The sequence below is a fragment of the Hyperolius riggenbachi genome, chromosome 2, assembly GCF_040937935.1.
Source record: "Hyperolius riggenbachi isolate aHypRig1 chromosome 2, aHypRig1.pri, whole genome shotgun sequence".
In the NCBI taxonomy this organism is placed as follows: domain Eukaryota; kingdom Metazoa; phylum Chordata; class Amphibia; order Anura; family Hyperoliidae; genus Hyperolius; species Hyperolius riggenbachi.
The window spans coordinates 311,996,466-312,023,959 of NC_090647.1; the positions used below are offsets into that span (position 1 = coordinate 311,996,466).

A 27,494-nucleotide genomic window follows, 5' to 3' on the forward strand; every position below is an offset into this window, starting at 1 on the left:
TGTTTGTTACTGAAAGTTCTATGCACAGAGGGATATATTGCTTGCTTGACACTTGGAAAAAGCCGTTATTTCCCACAATGCAATGAGGTTCACAGACAGCAAACTGTCATGACATCACACTGTGGGAGGGGTTTCGCCACAATATCAGACACACAGTAAAAGTTCATATGGTCATGAAGAGTTGGAGTCAACTAAACAAATGAGAAGGAGGATCAGGAACTGCAGTTATCCATGTGTTATAGCCAGGGGCATAACAATAGACCCTGCAAGGGATGCAGCTGCAGGGGGGCCCAGAAGCAGCAGGGGGCCCCGTGGAGGAAGAAGTTTATTTCCCCATGTCCTCAGAGACTGACAACTAAGGGCATGGAGAGAAAAAAACTTTCTGCTCTCTGCACAATTGTTCTACTGACTGCATCTGCTCAGTCACTGATAAGGAATCATACAAAGTTTGGCAGTCAAAGATTTGTAGACAGTCCCTATTCAGTGTTCAGGAGGATCAAAGGGAGGCCCCACCCAAAGTTTCGCAGGGGGGCCCAGTGAGCTCTAGTTACGCCACTGATCATAGCCCTTCATCAATCTGTCTCTTTATTTGTATATGTTTATTAACGCCTCTTTCTTTCATGTCATCATCATCTCCTCCTTCTGCCCCTTTCATTGTAGATGTAAGTTTATCAAATGCATAACAAATGGAAATATACTTTTACTTTATTTGTTTTTAGAAACAACTTGAAATAGTTCATATTACTCCTTGACTTTATGGTACCATAGCTGGAGTACATCCAGTACTGCACAGTAAACCAGTAAACATTTGTAACGCAGACTTTCCAAGCCAAAAACAATTTTCACACTAGTTTGGCTGAATAAATACCTGCATATTTCCGAACAGTTAAAATTCATATGTGCGGTATTAGTCAAGCATGAGCTTTTTATATCTAGATTGTAAGCAGAAAGGACAATGAAAATGGTGTGATGTCAGGTCTTTTTGAGCAGGATTAGATTGCTGTGACTTGGTACAAAAAAGGGTTAATAGGCTGGAGTAAACAGCCATTTTGCTAGCATCCTCTAATCAGCTCTCTGGAAGTCCTTAGTTGTGACATTGTTAGTGGTTTATGAGGCAGTAAATGCAGGGGAACAGAAGGAGGATTTGGGGATATGAGACTGGTCTCCCATAATTAGTTTTAATAGAAAAATCCGGGACCCTGTGAGAGGCCGGAGGTTTGATTATAAGACTGGGCAGGAAATTGAGGCAGACAGTACAGATTGGAAAAGTATTCCCTAAAATCCTGCGTCTGTAAACTCGTAGGTTGTTTTGGGAGGGGGAGTGGGGGTTAATTCATGGATGAAGATTTATTCGTACTATCATATACAGCGATAGATAGATGATAGATAGATAGATGATAGATAGATAGATAGATAGATAGATAGATAGATAGATAGATAGATATTGTAGAGTCTTAGTTATCCGGCTGATGCCAGATAAGTGTGTTTTCTGGCTACTTGAGACTCAATGTTAAAACTAGGCCTAGCTAAAAAAAACAGTACTATATCGCACAAAGGAAGTTGCAGTTGCAGGGCATGCTGGGTTGTCTTATTTTGCTTCTTTATTTCCCCTCAGACTTAACAAATGTACAGAAGCAAAAAAGGACAACCCAGAATGCCCTGCAACTTCCTTTTTGCGGCAGCGTACCAAATGAGAGTCAGGTAAACTGGGGAATGATCATTTATAAACAAGAAAGGTAATAGAGATTTTAACTTTTGGATTGACTGGTTAGCATCCTTATTACTTGTTTACCAGATAAAAATAAAGAATTGATTTTTGATTTTATGCCCGACAGTTACTCTTTAACCAGGGCTGTGTTCAGAATCAGTGGTATGAAAGCACCAGGCAGCTTCCACCTCTTGGCTAAAGCTGCTTTTCATGTCAGAAGAATCTTTGCTTATGATTCAAATCAATCATGTTAAGCTGTAATTCTCATTTTTCTATACCAAATTTGAGAGGATTCAGTTTATTAATAGATTATTCAGACCGATTGCTCATGTAGTTCTTTATGTGTATGCCCGTGACTAGTATAGTGCTATTTGGGTGGCTTCATACCCTGTAGTTGAGAACATGTGACTGTGTTATTCCTAGCAAAACTGGTAGTATAAGGCCATCAGAATGAAATCATCATCTTTGCGGACAGTGTGCAATTATTACTTGTGTACAGCAGCAACTAACACAGCTACAATCATCTGACCTGGTATACAAAAAAAAATTGTCACTGGTTAATCTACAGCTTATTTTCATTTATTTTAGTGTTTATATAGTGCTGACATCTTCTGTGATGCTTTACAGGTATATAGTGCTGGCTTTCAATGGGACTCACTCTCTTATCCCTACGGTAGTCACATGTCCCTATCGTGGTCTCAGGGAATCAAATAAACCTATCTGTATGTTTTGTGATGTGGAAGGAAAGCCACACAAACATGAGCACATACAACCTCCATGCAGATGGTGTCCTGGCCCAGATTCAGACCGGAGACTCATTGTTGCAGAGCGAGAGTGCTATCCACTATTCCAACATCTAGGTCTCTCTCAAACTATACAGGATCTTCTAAAAAAAATTAGCATATTGTGATCAAGTTCATTATTTTCTGTAATGTACTGATAAACATTAGACTTTCATATATTTTAGATTCAAATACACACAACTGAAGAAGTTCAAGCCTTTTATTGTTTTAATATTGATGATTTTGGCATACAGCTCATGAAAACCCAAATTACCTATCTAAAAAAATTAGCATATTTCATCCAACCAATAAAAGAAAAGTGTTTTTAAAACAAAAAAAGTCAACCTTCAAATAATTATGTTATGCACTCAATACTTGGTCGGGAATCCTTTTGCAGAAATGACTGCTTCAATGCGGTGTGGCATGGAGGCAATCAGCCTGTGGCACTGCCCAGGTGTTATGGAGGGCCAGGATGCTTCGATAGCGGCCTTAAGCTCATCCAGAGTGTTGGGTCTTGCGTCTCTCAACTTTCTCTTCACAATATCCCACAGATTCTCTATGGGGTTCAGGTCAGGAGAGTTGGCAGGCCAATTGAGCACAGAAATACCATGGTCAGTAAACCATTTACCAGTGGTTTTGGCACTGTGAGCAGGTGCCAGGTCGTGCTGAAAAATGAAATCTTCATCTCCATAAAGCTTTTCAGCAGATGGAAGCATGAAGTGCTCCAAAATCTCCTGATAGCTAGCTGCATTGACCCTGCCCTTGATAAAACACAGCGGACCAACACCAGCAGCTGACATGGCACCCCAGACCATCACTGACTGTGGGTACTTGACACTGGACTTCAGGCATTTTGGCATTTCCCTCTCCCCAGTCTTCCTCCAGACTCTGGCACCTTGATTTCCGAATGACATGTAAAAGTTGCTTTCATCCGAAAAAAGTACTTTGGGCCACTGAGCAACAGTCCAGTGCTGCTTCTCTGTAGCCCAGGTCAGGCGTTTCTGCCGCTGTTTCTGGTTCAAAAGTGGGTTCATGCTTCCATCTGCTGAAAAGCTTTATGGAGATGAAGATTTCATTTTTTAGCACGACCTGGCACCTGCTCGTAGTGCCAAAACCACTGGTAAATGATTTACTGACCATGGTATTACTGTGCTCAATTGGCCTGCGAACTCTCCTGACCTGAACCCCATAGAGAATCTGTGGGATATTGTGAAGAGAAATTTGAGAGACGCAAGACACAACACTCTGGATGAGCTTAAGGCCGCTATCGAAGCATCCTGGGCCTCCATAACACCTGAGCAGTGCCACAGGCTGATTGCCTCCATGCCACGCCGCTTTGAAGCAGTCATTTCTGAAAAAGGGTTCCCGACCAAGTATTGAGTGCATAACTGAACATAATTATTTGAAGGTTGACTTTTTTTTTTTTTAAAGACACTTTTCTTTTATTGGTCGGATGAAATATGCTAATTTTTTTAGATAGGAATTTTGGGTTTACATGAGCTGTATGCCAAAATCATCAATATTAACACAATAAAAGGCTTGAACTTCTTCGGTTGTGTGTATTTGAATCTAAAATATATGAAAGTGTAATGTTTATCAGTACATTACAGAAAATAATGAACTTTATCACAATATGCTAATTTTTTGAGAAGATCCTGTATATGAAGTAGCATAGCAATATTGTAACTACAGCATGAAATAGTCATGTGCACTTACCTGCAGGGAAACATTTTACTATAATTAAATTAAAAAACACTAGCACTGCAGACATGTACACGTGACTACATTCGCACTACTTCTAATTCACAAAAATTCAGTAATCCTTGCTCAGATTTACTATGATCCCGGCAAGAGCTGAAAACTTTACAATCTACAAGCAAATCATTTGTAATAAATCTATGCCAGGCTGTTATGAAATGGAAAACCTGAAAAAATCAGGCCAACAACAGCTTTTCAACACTGCCTCAATTTCAGTTTTAATTAATACATTTCCTGCAGTCACCTCAGTAACTGTGCTAGATGCTGCAAGAGCCTGCACACATACTAAAATATGGAAATAGGGATATCCAAGTTAAACAAATGCGGCAACAAATATTACATACATACATTCAGTATGGTATCCACACCAAGATCACTTCCTCTGTTTCCCCCTGCAGGACTCTGTTTGCCAGCAATCAGTCCTGGACTAGTAAGTGGTCAGTAACCATAAGTGGTCGGCAAGCGGAAATCTCTAAAGCAGATATTCTTAACTTGTGCATACGCAGTTCACACTTGGACGCCGCACTCTGGCCAGAACTGCATTCAAGAGAGAACTGCGCATGCACAAGTGAAGAATACCAGATTCAGGGGTTGTGACCACTTGTGGTTGGTGACTAGTTCGGAAATGATTGCTGCCGGCGAGGGGGGTTTGGAGGAAGCGATCCTAGTGTGGATACCATACTGTATAGATGTACAGTAAAGTTCAGATTATCCAGAACTCAACTAACCAGCAGCCTCAACCAACAAGCACAAATTGCTGACAGTACTCCCAGTGGTGAAGGACAACATTTTAGGCTGTTTGTAGGATCTGATGTGTTTAAAGACTGGGTTCCACAGCAAGGTTAACATGCTTTCAATTACTGTATCTTATCATTTAATACAACGTTCATGGTATGAATATAGAGTACTATATTAGGTAGGCTTATTGAGCATTGAGTCTCAAGAAACCAGAAAGCACACTTATCTGGCATCAACCGATCCCCTTCAGTGCCGGATAACTGAGACTCTACTGTATATACTCTTTTTTGGTACATTTGTTTAAAACTGTCTAACTTACCTGGGGCGTCTTGCAGCCCCTTGCAGTCAACCTGTGCCCGTGCCATCCTTCCGGGAACCTCCAGTCAGCAGTGGTGACCCCCTCAAAGCTGGCTGGCCGCCCATGGCCAGTAGCAGGATGCTGCGCCTGCCCAGCTCCCGATCGATGCACATGCGCAGTAGTGGTTTACCTGTACTTTGCAAGTGCAGAACGCTGCTGTGCACGGGTGCGGGAAAAGGAGGCATGTGGCAGAATGACTGCAGGGGGCTGCAAGAAGCCCCAGGTAAGTTAAAATGCTGTTTATTTTCAGACTTTAGATTTCCTTTAATAGGTGGAATCAGGGCCATTTTAGGCACAGGCAAACCAGGCACATGCCTGGGGTGACACCTGCAACAGGTGGCACCACAGAACTAGTCTTAGGACACTATTAAGAAAGGGATTGATGGTAATTTTAACACCAAAGTGTAATCAAAGGATTTATACTTACCAGGGGCCTTCTCCAGCTCACTGTAGTCCGTCTGCTCCCTAGCAGTCCTCCCGGTCCTCATGTTACCATCAGCCCCGGTAACGTCCCTGACTGAGCCAGTTGGGGACTATTCTGCATACACAGCCCTGGCCACACCAGTCCTGATTGTTAAAACTATAACTGCACTTGCGCAGAACGCTCCCTACTATGGGAGCGCATGCGCAGTGGCCTGCACCACGGCAGGATTATGGAGAGATTTCACCTCAAACAGGGGCGTAGCAATAGGGGGTGCAGAGGTAGCGACCGCATCGGGGCCCTTGGGCCAGAGGGACCCTGAAAGGCCCTCCCTCAACTACAGTATTAGCTCTCTATTGGTCCCGTGCTCATAATAAGCACTTCTATATATACTTTGAATAGTGGTAATCATTAACAAACTGTTCCCCATCCCCTTCTTGCACCTCTGACACTGTAGTTGCCATTGGCAGCTTTTAGTGCGCCTTATCAATTGCTATGTATAGAGTGCATGGGGGGCCCCATTGTAAAACTTGCATCGGGGCCCACAGCTCCTTAGCTACGCCACTGACCTCAAATCCTGTTCATTGTCTGTTACAGAGCTTGAGGGATGGAAATCTCACTAATAGGGATGTCCAGTGTGATGCTAATAAGCCTTGCTTGCATGCAAATCTAATGAAAATCATATGCAACTTAGAATTGGCCCAATCAAATGAACAGAATGTTCATTAGGTGGGTCTAATTCCAAACTGCATAAAATCTGCATGCAAGCTGGAATGATTAGCATCTCACTGACCACCACTACTCATCGACTCAAAAAGCTAATCTATCACCACTCAGGCCAAAATAAAACAAAAAGCCGTAGCTACAGTTCCACTTTAATGATAGATAGATAGATAGATAGATAGATAGATAGATAGATAGATAGATAGATAGATAGATAGATAAGATAGATAAGATAGATAGATAGAGGATACAAAGTGTGCCATATAGATTTCAATTGCAGCTCTAAAAATACTATGAGAATTAAAAAAACAAAAACAAACATGTTTTTTCACAATGGATTTCTTTGTAACACATGCTAATATAACGTTAACGTATATTCAAATATTTTGTGAAAGCACAAATGCAGGTGTGACATGTGCCGTACTTGTCACTGAGCACATATGTCATGCCATGAGCCGCATGCAGTATGGGCCTTTGCTGATTGCTTACTACTTTTAACATTTACTAAAAACATGCCTTCCAGTGAATGTCTATGAGCAGCTCAATGCAAACTCTGTGAATGTGAAACCACACAACCTGTACATTCTCTCTCCCTCATCCAAAATTGGAAATTCAGATCTATCTTTAGAGTTATAGACTGGTGTTTTAGCATTTTTTTCTTGACCAAACATATTGGCATCTATTTGGTCAACTTATCTATATGTTTTTACAAATATGAGTTTTCATTTTCAGCAAGGAGTCCATTAGAAGTGCTTTCCATTGTCTCTAACAATGGCCAAGAGCAGTGAATGTAATCTCATATGTTTATAACACGTACAGATTTCCTTACCTTTGTGACATGTGCTACATGCTTGGCAGTATTATTTGTTTCTATGTTCAATAAAGGAAAACCCCTCACCTGTTGGAGGGGGTAATAGAAAGTCATATTCTGTAAGTCAACTCACTGCCCATAGAATTATGTGCATCTTTTCTCCAATTTAGGATATCTGGTACTTATTTTTTCCCCACTTTTGAGTATATATGGTACTTCTTCTTTCTACTTTAGGGCATACAGGGCACTTCTCTCCACTTTAGGGTATATATGGTACTTCTTTTCTCCACTTTAGGATATATGTTACTTCTTTTCTCTACCTTAGGGTGTATATGGTACTACTTTTCTCTATTTTAGAAAAGAGAATTGGCTCTCGGGTGCAGGGGCTGCAGTCCCCCAAAAAGGATAAAAATGAGCACTCTGCACACGCTTGATGGTGGTATCATTATTGTGGGCAAATCAAGAGGCCACAGATGTTCAGGCCCAGCACATAATGGACTGCAGCCCCTAGTTTTTCTGGAGGGTTTGTGAGGAGCTTTTTATGGGGTTTATTTCTATATTTATGGGGGGTTTTTGTATTATTGTATTTTGTATATTGTTTGTTATGATATATATGTGATTAAAGTTTTCATCCTCTTCATGCACCCGAGAGCCAATTCTCTTTTCTTGGTTACTTTGTATCAATTTATGTTGGCAAGTGCATGATTAGGATATATAATGGTGTATTGATGTTTTGATAATATCATTTGAGTTTGTTAAATCGTTCATATTCCCATTGACGCTGCCCTTGAACATTGAGGTATTTCTATCACACTTTTCTCTATTTTAGAGTATATATGGTACCAGGTTTCTCTGCTTTAGGGTATATATGGTATTTCTTTGCTCCACTTTAGGACATCTATGGTACTTGTACTCCACCTGAGAATATATATGGTACTTCTCTACATCAGGGTATATACCATTTTTTATACACTTTAGAGCATATATGTTGTTTCTTTTCTATATTTTGCAGACCTAGATCACCAGCAAAACCTGTTCTCCTTTTATAACTGTGGCATAGAACTGGTGAACTACATTTCGAGAATGCACTAAGAAAAGAAAAACAGCCTGCACAGATCCTTGTTTTTTTATAATCAGGTCTTCTGTTTAAGGCCAGCAGAGAGGTGTGAAGCTCAGTTAATTGATTTTAAAACATGTTTCCCTTATTTATGATGTCTACAGATTTCAAACTCACAGTCAGGACTTAATAAAAGGGATTAACAATATTATTAGCTTTACAATTAATAATCATCTTTGACAAGTATTAAGACAAAAAATACTTTACTAAAAGTAGTAAATTCTGTTAAAGCGGTATTGTCACCATAAAAGTCAAATTTCAACAGCAACTGGTCTGAGTGTATTACGTGATAAAGATGCTAATCCTGCATTCAAAACTTGCAAAACTTTTTCTGCTGTTATGGTTTGTAGTTATCACATACTTTAGGAGCACTGGCCCTAGTGCCAAACTGTGCCAAAGAGTTGAATGCTGGGAGTTCTTTTTATCTATAATATATTCCACCTCTTCCATTTATTTGTAAATTTAAAAAAAACAGTGCAGTTGTTAGTATACACCTCTGTGGGAATGTCTGAAGACTCTGGGAGGAGGGCAGCTAATGAATACACAATGAGCAAGAGAAGGGAGGGGGGAAAACAAGAGTCAGGGAGGATATGACGTCAGCATTAGCTTGGCAAGATGGCCACTGCCTAGAATAGGATTTTTTGCTTTTCCTTTTTAAAATTCACAGGAACCATTAAGTGGATATTACAATACATCTGTTATGTAAGTAGAAGTAGTATTTATCTACTTATATATGTGTTTTTTATTTCTAGGTTAGCATGGGTGTCGCTTGTTCTTTAACACTTTCTTTGCCATAGGGTAATTTATTTATGCCAACTAAAGCGAACTTAACTTTGTTTGACTTCACCTCCGTCTACGCATCTAAAAACATTGTTTTACTATTGCATACTGTCATGTGATGTAGCTGTCAAGAGCAGTAGAATGTGCAATCTATTTCAGGGGGGCTGCCATCTTGCTTCCTGAAAGTTCTAAAAAAAAATATCTCCTGCATTGCTTGTGATTCATGTGACACTTGTGTAACATGTGACACTTTCTTGAGACACTAATATGGTATCTCTCACTTTAATTGGAGCTTAATATGTGTATACAGTAAGGACAAGCTGTCACTCAGTACTAGGGATGATCAATGAGATGCAAATATTTCCAAGTTTATGCAAATGTATGTACATATTTATAAAATATATGCAGCTAGAAAATGGACTAATCATTTTAAACTTGGGTGGGACTTGATTGGTCCATTTTCAAACTCCATATATTTGCATAAACATTTACATAAATTTGCATAAAAATGCAGAAATATTTGCATCTCATTGATCATTCCTACTCAGTGCTGTGAACATCCACATATATTTACAATAAAAATTTACTGTGATAAAATTAGCTTCAGTAGTGCAAACAAATGGTCACCCAGTCCGGTGAAGTACATCAGTATATGTGAACAGAACACACCTAATCACCAGATTCTGCATGCCTTATTTATGCAGCCAACAATAGCACAGGCAGGCACATCAGTCCTTCCCTGTTTGGACCATGGATGGAAACCACCAGTATCAGGTCTAGTTATTATTATTATTATTATTTAGTATTTATATAGCGCCGACATATTACGCAGCGCTGTACAGTGTATATATATATCGTCACTAACTGTCCCTCAAAGGAGCTCACAATCTAATCCCTACCATTGCCATATGTCTATATTATGTAGTGTAAGTACTGTAGTCTAGGGCCAATTTTTAGGGGGAGCCAATTAACTTATCTGTATGTTTTTGGAATGTGGGAGGAAACCGGAGTGCCCGGAGGAAACCCACGCAGACACGGAGAGAACATACAAACTCTTTGCAGATAGTGCCCTGGCCGGGATTTGAACCAGGGACCCAGCGCTGCAAGGCGAGAGAGCTAACCACTACGCCACCGTGCTGCCCACCAGTTCATGGAATGATCTCCCATTTTAAAATGTTAGCCTAAAAATACGCCTAAAATTCTATAAAATAAAATAAAAAAACAAACAATTAAAAGAATAAGACAATGATAAGAAGGTGACCACATTCCAACATGTAACAGGTAAAATTAGGACTTAAAAAAGTAACAAGTTTTATTCCTTCCTGCTGTGAAATGTATTAGTCTTATGCACAATGAGGTCCTTATTTTGGCTGCTGGCTTGTGTACCTTATATGATAGGTTATGTGTACATTTTATTTTTATAATTCTATTAATTCAGTGTGCGTTTTATACTTGCAGTGGTCAAGGAAGACAAGTATTTGAAATAGAATTACTTTAATACATCATATTTATGGCTTTAAAAAATAGGATGATGTAAAAAATATAGCCTACAGTGATGTTTAATGCTGGGTACACACGATGAGATTTCCCGTTCGATTCCCGGATCGATTCGATTAAATCAAACATGTTCGATTGGATTTCGATCGTTTTTTCCGTCGATTTTGCATACCTATCATGAAAAAATCGATCGAAATCCAATCGAACATGTTTGATTTAATCGAATCGATCCGGGAATCGAACGGGAAATCTCATCGTGTGTACCCAGCATAAGACATTAAGAGAAAACAACAACAATATAACAGGTTGATTTTTAACTGACGTTAGAAAGCAACGGTTTTCTAACTATGACAGGATGATTCCGGGCCGGTATATAAATAAATATGTATTATTTGTGCAACAACTACCTATTTGTGGGAAATACACAGCATTGCTACTGATCATCACTTACTAGTCAATGGAAATAGTCAATAGTCAATCTGGCCCTCATAGTCAATCTCACCCTGTCTGTATTACATGCTTTGTGACTAGATACTATAATTAAAAACATGCACATCAAGAATAAAATGATTACTGCACAAGACACTGGCACCATCCACAAAAATAAGACTTTGTTGTGAAGAGAATTATACTGAGGTTTACTTTGTATTTGTGGTAGTTGTTTTATTGTATGCAAGTTACAATAATGGCTACCGGTACCATGACCACTTACTACAGTTAGTTGTAAGAGGGAGTCACTTATACCACCTAAGACTGGCACTAATGAACTCATCTATTCAATCATTACTTGCCATAGTCAATTGTTTTGCGCAATTGTACCAAACATCAGCCATGTTCCTCTGAGGATAAAACTGGTTTACAAGTGATCAATTGTATTATAACATTTTGAAGACATTGGCAGGAATTCATTGGCAGCAATTCATGCAGGTTTTGTTCTTCATTGAAAAGTTCAAAACTGTTCCTACAAAAATCAGTTTTAGTAGTGATTATGTTCCATATGGTTTGATTCTCTTTTACATCTACTGTTTTTCTATGCTTTCCACAAACAATGCTACCACGTATTTGATCTTTACCATGCTTTGAGCTCTTTACCCTGCTTTAAGCTCACTTTATAAAATGTAAGATATTTTTCTGCATAATATAGTCGGTGTATACAGTTCCAGTTAACTTCTGCTAATCATGCAGTTATTATTCCACATTCCAGTGCCTGTTACTCCATATAAAAATGAATGCAGCTTGTGTTTTCCATGAGTTTATTTCATACAACCGAACCTACATCCTTCAGTCAATCCTGCTGCTTTCAAACTAGATCATGCAGCCTTTACACTGATCATGTATTCTTATCAGTTCACATGAACATGTGTTTTTAGAAGTTAATAGGTAGATATAAACTTGCCAGTGTTTAGCAGAAAAAAATATAGAAATCAACATGGACTCAGAAAGGTGAAGAAATGTTGCTAATCCAAGCAATTACTGTTGATTTATTAAGCAGCTGCCACCTAACTGATTGAGAACTTGTGGCTTTGAGTGACTTATTTTTCTCCCCTTCCTGGATCAATATGAAAACATGTTAAGAACATTTTCTGATCAACATTAATTAATATAGTACATAAGCTTTCTAACACTTATGCTAAGCAAACACCGCTGTCAAATTTTTATCACATTTAGTGAATTTGCTCAAACTGCTGCCCCCAGCATATACAAGAATAAGGAAAAATGACTGGGTCTCCACCTGGATTTTATGCAAAAATTGCTTACATTTATTTATACCATAGTACAAAAAGACACACGACGTTTCAGCCTGCGGCCTTTATCAAGTGTCATATAAGTTACACCCTTGGGGTCCGGGTGTGGACTGGTTGACTCCCTGGTGAAAAATGATGGATGCAGTTTGAGCAGAGAGGCAGCTTTTTCTTTTCACCCCCAGCATATACAGTCAGCTTACTTTTCATTGATTTGGGCAAATTAGTATATTCTATGAAAAGTATGATTGGATAAGTTGAAATATCTTCATTGGAGCAGGTAAGGGGGGGGGGGGGGAGTAGGAGGCCCAATGGCACTGTAGGGAGTGGTACAACACCAGCGGTTCAATCGATGCTTGACAGATTTCAACTGAAATCAAATGGAGATTAAGTATGGATTGCAGCAGGAATCCATCAGTATCTAATCAATTTCCAAGCAGGGATGGATCCATTCCATTGCCACATTGGGCCATTATTAACCCAAATAGGCCTACCATAAGAATTACATGAGCTCCATCATTAGGCCGAGCATACAGTTTATTAATGATAGCATATCACAAGCTTACCTTTCTTTATCACTGACTGGTCCAATAAGCTGATTCCAGACTCATCCAACACCTGGAAATCAGAGGAAGAGTTATCACTAGGGGTGTGGTGGAAAGTCTCTGTTTTCTGGGGCATTGCAGAGTGCATGATGTCATCATGATCAAGTAATTCTCATCACTGGAAAGCTCACATGCACATAGTCCCATATCTCAGGATTATGAATATATTATTCTGCATTGCTCTCTCTAGTAATCTCCAACAAAGGAGTGCTTGCACATATAGTGGATTTTGATTAAAAGTGCCACACACTTCTGTTCATGTCATTATCATCATGATTAATATTCTGTAAAGCCCCCATGTATATTAGAGGGCAGTCAGACATGTCGACATGATCCAACAACCTTCAAGGCACTCTGCCAGGTTACAGCTATGTGAACAGAAACGCTCAGTTTGGTAAAGCATATACTTTGGTTTACGGTGGTGGGAGGGGTACGAGAGATTAGCCAAAGATGGGAACTGCCAATACCATGTATCTCATGGTCTAAGAATAGTCATCAGACAAGGTTTTTGTAGCCTACTTAATTTTACCCCACTGACAATAGCCATCCACTGATCCCATAGGTATTAACTCAGTGCCTAGATCCAGCCAAATATGTTCAGATTAGGTGATATCATCTAATGATGTGCATGGGTACCTTGATACAAAATTTGCTCTAGTCAAAGTCATTCTGAACAATACCAAGTTGAAGCACAAAACAATGTCAGCAACTTTAATGCGGTCCTTTTGAGATGCAACCGAGATTCTACTAGAAGCCCAGAAAAGCATTGTTTTCCCCTGTTGATTGCTCTGCAATCACAGTGCGAATGCGAAAAGCGAAAGCAATATATGCTGTCTCTGTCATGTGAGGCAAAATCCTGATGTACAGATTAAGAATCACTTTAAAGAAAAGAAAGAAGAAAAAAAACGGAAACACAACATGTTACAGTCAGATAATTCCATAAATTTGAATGTAAACTCCTCCTAGGTATACAATTCCTTGAGATGTTTAAAACTGTTTTTAAACTTTCTGTAAAACCAAATTTGGCATGTTCCAAACATAGCTTAGCCTAGGCCATGTGTCCTATTGAGACTTAATTATTGTGCAACAGGTATGTGTGTTATACTGTCTGCCTATCGAATCCTTCAGTGGGATTACTGGACAGGAAGTCAGCTGTGCATATGAAAATATATCTCCTTAAAATAACACATTTTTCTCAGTTTGCATAGCTTGGATAAGCTCCCTAAAGAAATCTTGAAAATCTGCAGGTAATTTCTCCAGCTAGATTTGGACTTTGAAGTAGACACAAGTTTAATAACTTGTTCCAAAATAGCACTCTTTAGTCAGTCACCCCAAGGATTACACTAATTTTCCTGTCTTAAGATAAAATGGTCATTTGTAGAATCCCAAGAGTGTCATTTGGCTTCACTGGGAAACATGATGACTGGAATTAAATATGGACAATGTGGACTGCAGTTATAACCTAACTTATAAATGATTCTCGAGCATTGACTACAGCTTGGATTTTGTATCTACTCATGGCAGTGAAGGAGCAGGGCATGTGTACCCTCTGCACACTTAAATGGCCAAACCCTCAAAATTGCTATAAATGAAGCAATCAGATTTTTCAATCTACTAGGTACAGTGGGCAATATTGATTACATTGATAAGACTTGTTCAGTCTAATGACCTATTCGATATCAGTGTGGTTTTTGACTGATGCTTTGATACATCACTCTCAAACACACCTTTATGGTAAATATCAACTCATCATTACCAGGTCTAGTCATTACTGATGAATTGATTAATACACAGATCAAGCAATCAGATTGCTACTTCTATCACCACCTTAAAATGTCGGTAAGAAGATTATGTATTACTGCGTGAAATGATTAAAGCGGACCTGAACTCAGAACTTCCTCTCTGCTCTAACAGATACGCAACAGCATTATAACTTACAAATAAAAACATTTCTTTGTTACAGCTGATACAAATCCTGCAACAAATCTGCAGTGTTTCTACTTCCTGATTCATGGCATCAGACATATTGTTAATCTCCTGTGCTTTCAAATGAGCTTATCTGCCTTTTCTTCCATGGCAGTCAGGTGACACAGGGATAGATCAAATTACACCTTGTGATTAGACACAAATCAAGGGGAATTAGGATAAACACTCTAAATACATACAGGTTGCATTTACAGGTATCCTACATGAATCCATTGCTCAAACAGGATATACATTAGGGAGCCGTAACAATAAATACCTTAAATTGGACTTAAAATGAAATGATGCTGTATGCACCTGAGGATAGCTGAGCATTCTCCACACACTGGGTCAGATATGGTGTAATGAGCCATACAGTTCATTTCACAGAAGAGCTCTGTGTTCAACTCTAGATCTTCAAAAACAATTTAGTATGTGTAGCGAAAGACTGTGCTGATGCTGCATGACCATTGATTACCAGTGCTTTCCCCAACAATCTCGCCACTGGAAGACCATAAGAATGCAAGCCTCAATGTATCCGAAATGTCACCGAGCCAATGAATGCTGTCCTGTATCCATCATTATAAGACACTCTAAAGACATTAGAGGTGGTGCCTAGTTAACGTCTGCCTTCAGGTTACTCACTGATATATGTGTCCCAGTGTTGGTACTCTCATAGATTGGGGTAGGATCATGCTGTACAGAATCATATTGATAAAGTGTCTGCTTTCTGCATGCATTTATTGATATGTTTCTATTACATTGCTGTTTTTATGAAGTACCAGAAAATGGCTGTATTTAGGGCAGCTGTGGTGAGCGAAGCTGAACGCTGCAGCACGCTGCATAATGTAGAGCGTTTCACCTCCCATTGCCTCCGTCGCTCATTAGAAAACCATGGATCTCCATACAAGTCTCTTTTTGGATTATTATAATAGACAAATTATACTGCCTTTTTGTTTTCCTTTTTCTCTAAATCGCCAGCCTTTTGAAGTCTTACAGTAATCAGTTTTTGGATTCACAATAAATAATTTAAAATTCTTTCTTAGCAATACAGAATTGATTAATCACTCACAAAAAAGTCATTAAATGATTTTGTTGTGTAAAGTCTTAGTTGTAATTAGTTATGTGGTGACGAGTGATTGATCAGTGCTTTTATTATGTACACAAAACCCTGCCACAACTTTTCCCCTGACTCACACATTCTTATCCTGTTTGTATGGAGTGGAATGAGGACTCCCTTTCATTTCACTAAATAACTGTAACCAGCACTGGATACTTGTCACATCCATTACTGTTTCTTCCTAAACCACTGTGCTACTTCATTATGACGATAGATGTACACAGTGATTGCATCTTTGCTGGCAAATAAAAAATAACGTTTTTTGTTTGTGTATGGCAAACACAATTGTATATAGAAGGAAGGCATTCTTCCAATTTGTGTGCATTTGAAAAAAAATAATACATTTAGTTAGACAATATCTAAAGTTCCTAATTTATTACATATGTTAGTTTTCCCTTGTCTGTAATCATTTGAAATAATTAAATTCAGGGATAGTTCTTATTCATCAGGCTTCCTGAATGGGAAAATGAGGGCAGGAACTGTATAAGTTCCTTAACTAAGCAGGCTACACATCTTATATCTCATTGTATAGCGATTGTGCAAGCTTACCAAATCTGATTTGTAGGGGGCCTGTGTAAAAATACTATTCACATTTTATTCAGGCAGCCATAGTGGTAACACTATCTGCATGGAGTTTGTATGTTCTCCCCATGTTTGTGTAGTTTGCCTCCAGGATGACCTCCCACTTGCCCAAAACATACTTAGAGGTTACTTGGCCTTCCCCCAAAATTATCCTAAGAGAGGGGTAACTACATTAGCCAATTAGACAATGACTGTAACAATGACTGTAGGAGGAAGAGTGTGTGTGTGTGTGTGTGTGTGTGTGTGTGTGTGTGTGTGTGTGTGTGTGTGTGTGTGTGTGTGTGTGTGTGTGTGTGTGTAGGCTAATTTGTGTGTGTGTGTGTGTCTAGGCTAATTCTAGGGAGCATTTGTGAGCCACAGACGGGTGTCATATGGTTCCCATGCGCGGGCTCTGATATTGGGTCACATTATGTTTTGTTTGAAATTATATATATTTTTAAGAAGGAACCCGACACACCCAGTGCAGGAAGCAAAAAAGGTGTTTTTTTTTTGGGGGGGGGGGTGTTCAGAAAAATATTTTTTCTTTTTAAATGAACTTCAGTGTTACATCATTTTATTTGCGATTTCAGTACTACTAATCCATTCCCGGGAAATTATTTTCCAGGTAAAGAAGAAGTGGGAATGAGTGGTCTGCAGTATCTGAGCCTGCAAAGTGGTCCATGGAGTTCTGAACACTGAGCAAGACTCTGAGCAATTATTCACCCCTTAGTTATGTTAATGCATAGTCCTCCACAGTGTTCAGTCACTTCTTACTGGATACTCCAACATGTTATTAGCAAAGAAAATAAGATGTAAAATGTACATGAATCAGATGAACAGGAAAAATTGATTATTTGTTTGTAACTAATATGTTTGTTATATTTCTGCTTATTAAACTTTTATTTAGGAGACATCAACACATTGCTTTGTAGCAATCTGAACAACAATTCCTCCTTATAACTTTATTTGTTCTCACACATCTTTAAAACAAAACAAAAACGATTAAGCTTGTCTCATAACTAAAGAGAAGAAAACTTTCATATTATCTAATTGTAACCATTGAGCAACAAAGGACAATCCTGCAGCCATGCTAAAGGTGGCTACAATCACTGCCAGAGGATGAGATACAAAGTATACATACAGCAGTGTTCATTATTTCCTACAATGATTAGTATCACAATGAGGGGCACAACTAGGGACTGCATACATGTATCAAATATTATCTCTGATTTTTTTTGGTTTGTTTTTGTTTTTTTTGATTGCTGTTTTATCTTCAAAAATATATTCTAGGTTTTCAGTTATAGATGCATTTTTTTCCTTTCAAAATCCCAATAAAAACAATAATCAGGAAACATTATTTATCATAATTCGTGAATACATCTCACATTGAAACTTGGGAATAAAATAACATCAAAGATCTCAAAACGGCTAGGAAGCTGAATTATCGACGACATTACAAGAATAATATGCTTACTTTGGAGAAATGATCTATTGTTATTTGCGATACTTCTTATGTGTCACGCTGTTCACAAAAATGGGAATACAGTATATCATATATTATTTTTTTTTTAACACAACGACAGATACGTACATCATTAAACCATATAAACATCCTTTCGCCGGAGGGGTCAGCGGGTAGGTAATAGAAGGAAATGCGATCAAAGGTTAAGTCATTTTCTATGAAATCCCAAACCAATTAGATAATTATAGAGAAAGCAGAGATCAGACAAACACCGCTCTATGGCTGCAGCAATCTTCCAGCATTGTACGATGTGGCATTTCTTTAAAGATACAATGTGTTTGTACAATCTTTCTATGTAATATGAGGGACTATTAAAATTAAAATATCCAAAGTATAGTATAGTATAGTCATTCAGTTTACCTTTGTACTACATAGAATTGGTAAGATTGAACAAAAATTTTTGGTGCCCACTAATGATACAATCTTTTTTTACAATCTTACCAATTCTATGTAACATGAAGGTTACAGTGTCCATAACGTATATTCAATCGTTTACCCTTTTACCATATGTATTTGGTGGGATTGAACGAAAAAAACTATTATATCATTAGTAGGCAACATAAATTGCTGTCTTCGGACTGGGCACAGCCGGTTAAAAGTTTATGTTATCTCAGCATGGCGGGTAGCGATAAATACGCGGTGTATTTGTAGTCTGTAGTGACTGGCTGAGATTATGTGTATAGTGTTTAGTAACAACTCATCTCTGTCTGTCAGTAAACGCCAAACGTTAGATAAAAAAGAGATAGATAGATAGATAGATAGATAGATAGATAGATAGATAGATAGATAGATAGATAGATAGATAGATAGATAGATAGATAGATAGATAGATAGATAGAATTCACGTTAGCGGTATAAACTAATTCAGTATACGTATTCAATACAAACAAAATACTTTCATCTGATCTGAGATCGACAGATTTTACACTTTAACACGTGGCATTTAAATTTATTATTTACACTTTTCTATTATTATTTTTAAATGACGATCTCAACGCCGTTGCTTTACGCATACGCTCACAATATTTGTGTTTAATTAGGCGATAAATCCTAAAGTAATGATACTTCCTCATCATTTACCCTGGACGCGTTTAATGGATAATGGTACCCTGATGACAAATGATGATGTATGATGAAAAGCTGTAAATGCCATAGTGTTCGGGGACGGCCCGGGGCAAAAAGGCCAATGAAGGTGACAACTAAGATGTAGTGCCAGGGCACACTGTGGCATCAGCACTAGCCCAGAGGAGATTGTGTATGGTATATAAAGTGACTTCATGTGGTTAAATGGACAAATATACAAGTAATAATACATCCACACAAATGTATAACTCAGACACCGAGTGCCAGTTACTATTAGGTTAGGGTACGGGAGTGAGGGCTTACCTGCATGTCCTCTAAGCCATGGTGAGAAAGTGCGTGTAGAGACAGGGCACTCTCTGCCAGACTGTGCCCACCGTCTCCCAGGGGTGGCAGCAGACGAGGAACCCCAGCATAGTCCCTTCGAGGGTCCAGACTCAGCCCCCTGTGTGCCTGGGAGAGCAGCCCAGCCTCGTCCTGGCGCCCCCTCTGCGTGTGCCATGCCTGCTGCTGGTGCTGGTGGATTGGGTTGATGCTAGTGTAGGGGTCTCCCAGGTGGGGGTATCCAGTTTCCTGGCTCTGAGAGTAAGATAAAGTCGGCTGGGGGTACGGAGGAGGGAAGTAGGGGGGCTGGAAGTCCGATGCCGGGGTATGGCAGAGTGGTGGAGCAGAGGAGTAAGCTCCTTGGTTCAGAGAAGAAAGCTGGGACAAGCGTCCTCCACCGGCAGCTCCATTCAGGGCATCAGAGCGCTCCTGTAACACACACATAGAGAAGCATTACATTCTATACTCAGTCAGCACATCTCCTACACACACAACTATACAGCACTATAATTTACCAGCCTTGTTTGTGTTCTCCTAGCATGTTCCTTCCTAGTGACTTTCTGCCAGGCTATTCCTACTTAGGAGGCGCAGTCAGATGAGATGTATCTCCAATCTGCACACTTTCCACCAACAGGCTGTAAATACACCATATTCCTCATACTGAAGCCCCTTGTCATCTCCCTGAACATGATACCCTCTCCTTCTACACTCCCAATTCTCCAAAGACAAAAATTACACCACCAAATGAGAAGCTGCAGAGGAGATACCATCTGGCCTGGCTTGTGCTTAGTAAATAAATAGGTATACAGTTTCCTCTGTGGTGACAGGCTACACTTCTACAACTAACAGACTAGTTACCTCTCCTAGAACTTACCATCGCTGAGTATGCGTGGACTAACATGTGTGCAGAGTTAGAACAAGATCCGCTGGGAAACAAGAAGATGGGGAACCAGAGAGGACACAGTGATTGTGAGTCCAAACCCTCCAAATCAGAGGCTGCCTGTCATATCCAAGGAGGCTGTCCAGACTATAGCAAGGAAGAAGGCAAAGCTCAGTGTTACACTAGTGCTGTGTCTCCTTGTACCTTAGCCCCCTCCTCTCTCTCCCTCTCGTTCTCTTTCTGAGCCTTAGGCATCTCCATGCACTCTAGATATAGGCACGGGCGCGCGCCAGGGGGACAGGAGCGCGCATTAAAGAGACAGCTCGCCTGCTCTCCACAGATCCATCCTGCTGGTAGCAAATGTGCAAAAAGACAACAGCTCTTTATTTATTTGCACATAGATTATGCTGGTGTCACAGGAGAAATGACACTTTTCCGATGCCCTTCAGTATATTTTAACAATTCCATTTGCATGGCAAGTGCTATTCACATATAACTTTTGATGATTGTCTACTATAGGCGTCAGACATATTCATTTTTTTATTCAAGCTACTACCTGTACTACCTGTAGACAATGAAGCAGTAGAGGCTGGAACTGGTAGTGCTAAGAACGTCACAGAGATCCATCAGATCCACAGAGGGTGGCACTTTGGGCTGGGGCTCTGGGAATCATCAGCAATGAATGAGGCAGCTGCAGACTGACAACAACCACAAGACATCCCCGCTCACAGAGTCTAAACAAAGGCATAAAACATCCTATTGTATAGACCGGGGACACTCACCACATTACTTGGAGCACACTCAGCTCCCATCCCTTTCACAGCCACAAGTACAATCAAGCGATCTCTACACATGAAGACTTGTGCTGCAGCCAGACACAGGCCCATATGGGTCTGGAAGAGCCTGCCTTTCATTGATGGCTTATATGTTTCATTGATGGCTTATATGTTGTACAGCATCATGTCCTATACACCTGGGAGGAGGAGGAGGGGGGGGGGGGCGGGGGATAGTCTCTAGGTTCTACAGCACATGGATGGGTGTCCACATACTGTAGCTCACCTTCTCCTTCCCCAGGAGTCGCTACTGTTGTGATGGGTGCAGCTTACACCTATGTGTGAAGTTTCCAACCAAGCTGTCCAGGTGACGGTGATAACAGACATTAGGTCCCAAATAACATCTAATTGCTCTATTCAATGCTCCTCCACAAACGAGTTATCTTCATCATCATAATCATTATTATTATTATTAACAATGTGAACAGCAATAACAATTCCATAATGCCATCACTTCTGGGCTAAGTATCTGATAAAGCAGAGCAGTGGCCCGGAACACAAGGAAACGCTCATTACATTGGAATCGCCAGCATAATTCCAATAATCATACAAAACAACCACGAAAGTGTCTATAAGAATGCCTCATAAACAGCACATAAATGTACATCCGTGTAATACAATCCTACTAAACCCCGGGAAAGAACAGGGTGACATGGAGAAGTATAATGCACATCCCTGTATATGGGAGCCACGTTTGTGTTCCTTGACAGGAATAATGTAACTATTGTTACCCCTCTGTAATTAGTAATGCATTAGGTGGGGAGATATTGGGATTCCTCAGTGGATTTACTGGGGGTATTGATGCCCCTCCTGTACTTCCTGGGCTTTTATGTATCTCTTCCACGCACCACATAGGAATGGCCGCAGGGCCGACTTAGCCAAGTCACAAGTATGCTGAGCAGGGTGGAGGCTGAAGACCGGGTGGAAGAAGTTTCACACTGTGTGATAGGTTATAATTCTCCAAGCTGCCCAGGGCATTTGTCAGCCTTCCACCATCCATTAATCCATCAATCTCGATCCCACCCATGGGAGACATTGGAAGCCCGACGACTTAGCTTGATAATTTATGGAATCAGTAAGAAAACACTTCATTTAGGCTCTTGCCAATCAACCTGAGGATGTGGACAATGTGAGCTCCTGTCTGCTCTGATCTGGCCCCATGGGGAGAGGAGTCACTTTTTCTCCCCGGTTTTGTCTACCACATTGCTTACCGATACACTCCGATGTTATTTTTCAAGTTTTCTTCTCCAGATAACTCTTTAAAAGGCTGTCAGAAAAAGGTAACACGCAACGTGTTGAGTTTATTGAATTGCTATTCCAAGTGCCTGCTGTCACTTCACCACCCCAGGAGCGCAGGATTCTGAGTGGGACAATTTCTAACATTGTGCAAATATGCTGCGTGTTGACTTTTTTCCTCATATACTTATATCACAGTTCAAATTCCTTGCAAATCGAATTTCCTCCTATAAAATGGTATAATACTGCTAATTAAATGTCCAGCACTTCAAAAGGACAGCAGGGATACTGCCTTAGGTTTACTAGGCAGAAGATGCAGGCGGGTACCAGGGACTGACCACTAATTTTGTCTGTCCTGCTAGCAATCAGCAGGCAAGTGAGGCCATGGTGAATACTTGAGACAAGCAGGGTGAAAGGACTGCACCCACTTTGCATGGAAAAAGCAGAGTTACTCATTTCATCCCTAGACTTAATTACCCACAAATACATTCAGCTCAGGCTTAGTGGTTAGGATACTCTTGTTCCAACTTTGCTCTTTTTTAATGGCCACATGAGATGTATGGGACCATGTATGGGATCATCAACAATATGCTAATTTTTCTAACTTGCATGCACATTGCATGCAGCTTGGAATTACAACAATCCAAATATGCAGCAACTGCATTTATTTTCAGTGTGGAGCTTTCATTTTTAAGCTGCATAACAATATAATCAAATCTGTGTCAATCTATTTGCATTTCATTGACCACCCTTTGCCTGAATAGTAGACTTGAAAAAGCATGAAACTTTTTAAAGAACATTGTGGAGATATTATCCTCTAAAGAGTGGATGGTCAGATATTCAGTTACATACCAAGTTCCTAAAACTTTTGGTTAACCTAGAGAAAGGACCTACCAGACAGAGAACATTGTTCCACTTCAAACACATCTCAGTTAAGAAATGCTGACAACCAACACCTGCTGGATTGTACCTAAGAAATACAGGCAGAATGCAATGTGCAGACCACTCAAAACTAAACCATCAATGGCATTTTCCTTCAAAAATGCATGACATTAAGTTATCCTCCCTTCAGTCACTCTTTGTCCCTTGCCTCTATGGAAGTTCTGAATCTTATAACCTCCTATAGAGTAGACATAATTGGCTAAATGTTCAGGTGAAGGAGACAGTGTGGCTGCGCCATAGGTGGACATGTTTGGAACACTTGGTGCAATTATTATATTTCTGAGGACACTAACATCTACTAACTCTTTCCATCTGCCAGCCTTTTTAGTCAAAACACTTGGCTGTTGTGTAATTCTCACTGAAAATGAGATTATAAGGTTGGTCTGTCTTTCAAGTTATCTAGAACCCTGAAGATGGGCATAGAGATCCACATGACCAGAGTAGCAAAAGTGAAAATGGTGGTGGAGTTTTTCAAATAGACAATCAAGTCCTTAACTGATATAACCAGCAAGTCAGGATGGGACAGATGTTGGGCAGCCTGAAGTCAACAATAGAGAAGCAGGGCCATCAACAGGTACGCAGTCTTTGCTGGCTTCAGTTCACAGTATGCCATGAACCGGAAAGGATATAGCTGTATGGATCAGCAGTTCAAAACTACGTATTGTCAGGCTATTTTGGCAATATGTACTTCATGTTTTGAATCACAACAGCTAGTTTATGGGATTTACTACTTCTGTTGTCTTGAGATGACCAGCAGAACTAGAACATTTCATCAGCTGTCAATGTTAAGCATTCTCTACCAGGTATAACCAGCTAAGCATTACTAGTAGGGATAATAGGAAGTGTGGTGCTCCTACAGTTGGTGCAGAAGGCAGCAGTAATCCTTATGCTGGGCATACACGGTGTGATAGTTGTTATCAATCGAGCCGCTGATGGCTTGGTTGATAATATTCAACCTGTCCGATCACCACGGCAGATCGATTCTGCGATCGATCCCCGCAGGCGGACAATGGTAGAAACGCGCGGCTGATAAGGAACTGCCCGCAGGGACGAGCGGGAATCGATCAATGCGCCCGTTCGGACGAGCGGTGATGCGCCGGCATCGAGCCAGCGGCTCGATTCTGGCGCAGAATTGCACCGTGTATGCCCAGCATTACAGCTGGTGCAGTGAGTCTGGAATGTTGGCATTAGCAAGAGAGTTAAAACAATTACAGTATAAAGCAGCAAATCTCCGGAAGCAAATCTCTTTCAGCAATGATCTTAGTGAGCTATTTGTTTTCTTATTAGTGGTCAATAGATTGATAAGATATGTTTTCAGTTTCTCATTGGAAACATACCCACATAAAGTATGCGCCCTGCATTTGCCTTTCTCAGTGTAAGTGAGAATGACTGTTGGTTACCATTAATTAATTGTCCTGTTTCCAGCTGTCACAGGGCTGATTTGCAACTGAAACAAAAAATAGGACTATTTGCCTTCAAGAACACTTTCCACACAAGGCCTTGGGGTGCACTTTTAAATCTATCACAGGCTTCAAAGTCAACAAGCAGATGATCACTATTTGAAGTAATGTACCGAAAAGCATATACCAGATAACAGTGAAAATACCTGTATATATTATTGTGAGTTAGTCAGTGCACTCTATACTAGTGAGAAAATAGCAAACGTTAGTGAACAACAAGTTCCAGCAACACCACAAACCTAACTAACCAATGCACAAACACAATATATACAAATATATAACACTACCCAGCACAGAATTTGGTAGAGAGGAGCAAGGTCAAAGGCAAATACAAGATCAAAACAGGATATCAAGGCAGAGAACAGGTCCAGGTAAAAGGAACATGGACTGGTACAGATACAGGTACAAGAATCAGGCTTGAGCAGAATTTAGCAATTCACTGGACCTAGCAACTAAATATTCTATCAACCTCTTTAAAGTGTAACTGTCGGGCATAAAATAAAAAATCAATTCTTTATTTTTATCTGGTAAACAAGTATTAGGGATGCTAACCAGGCAATCCAAAAGTTAAAAATCACTATTACTTTTCTTGTTGATAAATGCATTCCCCAGTTTACCTGACTCTTATTTGGTACATTGCTGCACAAAGGATGTTGCAGGGCATGCTGGGTTGTCTTTTTTGCTTCTTTACTTTCTCCTCAGAATTAATGCAGCCTGATTGGCCGAAGCCTCTTTTCCTCATGTTTTCCCCTCCCCCGCCTCTGTTCCTCTCTGATTGGCCAATATGTCTCATGCTGAGACAGTGCACTTTCTATTGCAGAGCTGGGTGGGACTGCCTGTAGACTGGGAGGAGGGCTGGCAATGCATAGACAATAAAGGGATCGATTTTCTTATGATGATAACTTAGCAAAATTTATCCCTTTCTTAAAGGGAACCAGAGAGGATTCAATATACATACCTGGGGCTTCCTCCAGCCCCATACGCACGGATCGCTCCCACGCCGCCGTCCTCCGCTGCCTGGATCCGCCGCCACCGGGTCCCGTCATTGCCGCGAGTCGGCAAGTCGGCCGGCGGACGCGGCCAATTCTCCGCATTACAGGGTGCTCTCTCTCCATACAGATACGCATGTGGCTGCTTACTGCGCTGCCGCATGCGTACATGTATGGAGGGAGCCCCTGTGATGCGGACAATTGGCCGCGTCCGCCGGAAGTGACGGGCCCGGTACCGGCGGATCCAGGAAGCTGAGGACGGCGGCGTGGGAGCGATTCAGGCTTATGGAGCTGGAAGAAGCCCCAGGTATGTATAAAATCATTTTCTTTTTTCAACCCCCCGTTCCTCTCTGGTTCCCTTTAATCAAAAACAGATCGGACATGTCAGAAATAATCGCCCGATTCCTGGCGATAGGGCAGGAAATTGCATCGTGTGTTCCCAGCATAAGTTTGCAAAGGGCCTCCGAGGAGTGGACAGTTGAGGTACAGTATAGCCCAGGCATATACTGCCACCAGCAGGTGAAACAGGAGCACAAATCCTGATAATATCTCTCACAGGAAAAGCTGTCTTAAGGTGGCCACTAAAGATACAATTTGTTGAACAATCGATTATGAATGATTCTTTGTATGAACGATTGTTTGGGACCTCTAATGGACAAAAATATCCTAATCAATCCAATCATATTAATGAAATCGATCCGAATTTCGGTTCAATCACATCAATCTTAGGAGATTTATGTCCATTAGTGTTTTTCAACCGCTGTTCTGTGCCACGAGATGTTGCCTGGTGTGCGGCAGGGGTCCCCAACCACCGGGCCGCGGCAGGTCTGGCCTCTCGCTCCTCCCCTCCCCGCGGCCGCCGCTCCTGTTACCTTATCATGAGCGGGCGGCCGCTTGTCCGATTAGATTCCCCCGTAGTAGCCGCTCTCCTCAGTGGCATCTCCTATTACAGCAGCGTACTCGGCGGCTGCTGTGATGAGCAGGAAGCGGTACAGCGGTTCCCATGGTAACGGCAATGCATATCGCCGCTACAGGAAGCCGCTGTACCACTTCCTGCTCATCACAGTAGCCGCTGAGCGTGCTGCTGTAATAGGAGATGCCACTGAGGAGAGCGGCTACGGGGGAATCTAATCGGACAAGCGGCCGCCCGCTCATGATAAGGTAACAGGAGCGGAGGGGGAAGGGGCACTACCTACCCATACTAGGAAGCTATACTGGGCACTATACTAGCTATACTGGGCACTATACTGGGGCACTACCTACCTATACTGGGCACTATACTAGCTATACTGGGGCACTACCTACCTATACTGGGCACTATACTAGCTATACTGGGCACTACCTACCTATACTGGGCACTACTTACCTATACTGGGCACTATGCTAGCTATACTGGGCACTATACTAGCTATACTGGGCACCATACTGGGCACTATGCTAGCTATACTGGGCACTATACTGGGCACTATACTAGCTATCTGGGCACTATACTAGCTATACTGGGCACTACCTACCTATACTGGGCACTATACTAGCTATACTGGG

General features: G+C 40.7%; 1 protein-coding gene across 1 annotated transcript in view; it reads right to left on the bottom strand.

Annotated features, from left to right (window-relative positions):
• The window catches only part of TFAP2E (transcription factor AP-2 epsilon), a 47,510-nt gene extending 26,796 nt beyond the window's left edge, over positions 1–20,714 (bottom strand). Inside the window, exons 1-3 of the mRNA XM_068265452.1 lie at positions 20,484–20,714; positions 19,592–20,038; positions 13,002–13,053 (exon numbers count right to left, since the gene is read on the bottom strand). Of these exons, the coding sequence (XP_068121553.1) occupies positions 13,002–13,053; positions 19,592–20,038; positions 20,484–20,510 (526 nt within the window). The 5' untranslated portion in view covers positions 20,511–20,714. The remainder of the gene's footprint in view (positions 1–13,001; positions 13,054–19,591; positions 20,039–20,483) is intronic.
• Positions 20,715–27,494: the final 6,780 nt, after the last annotated feature.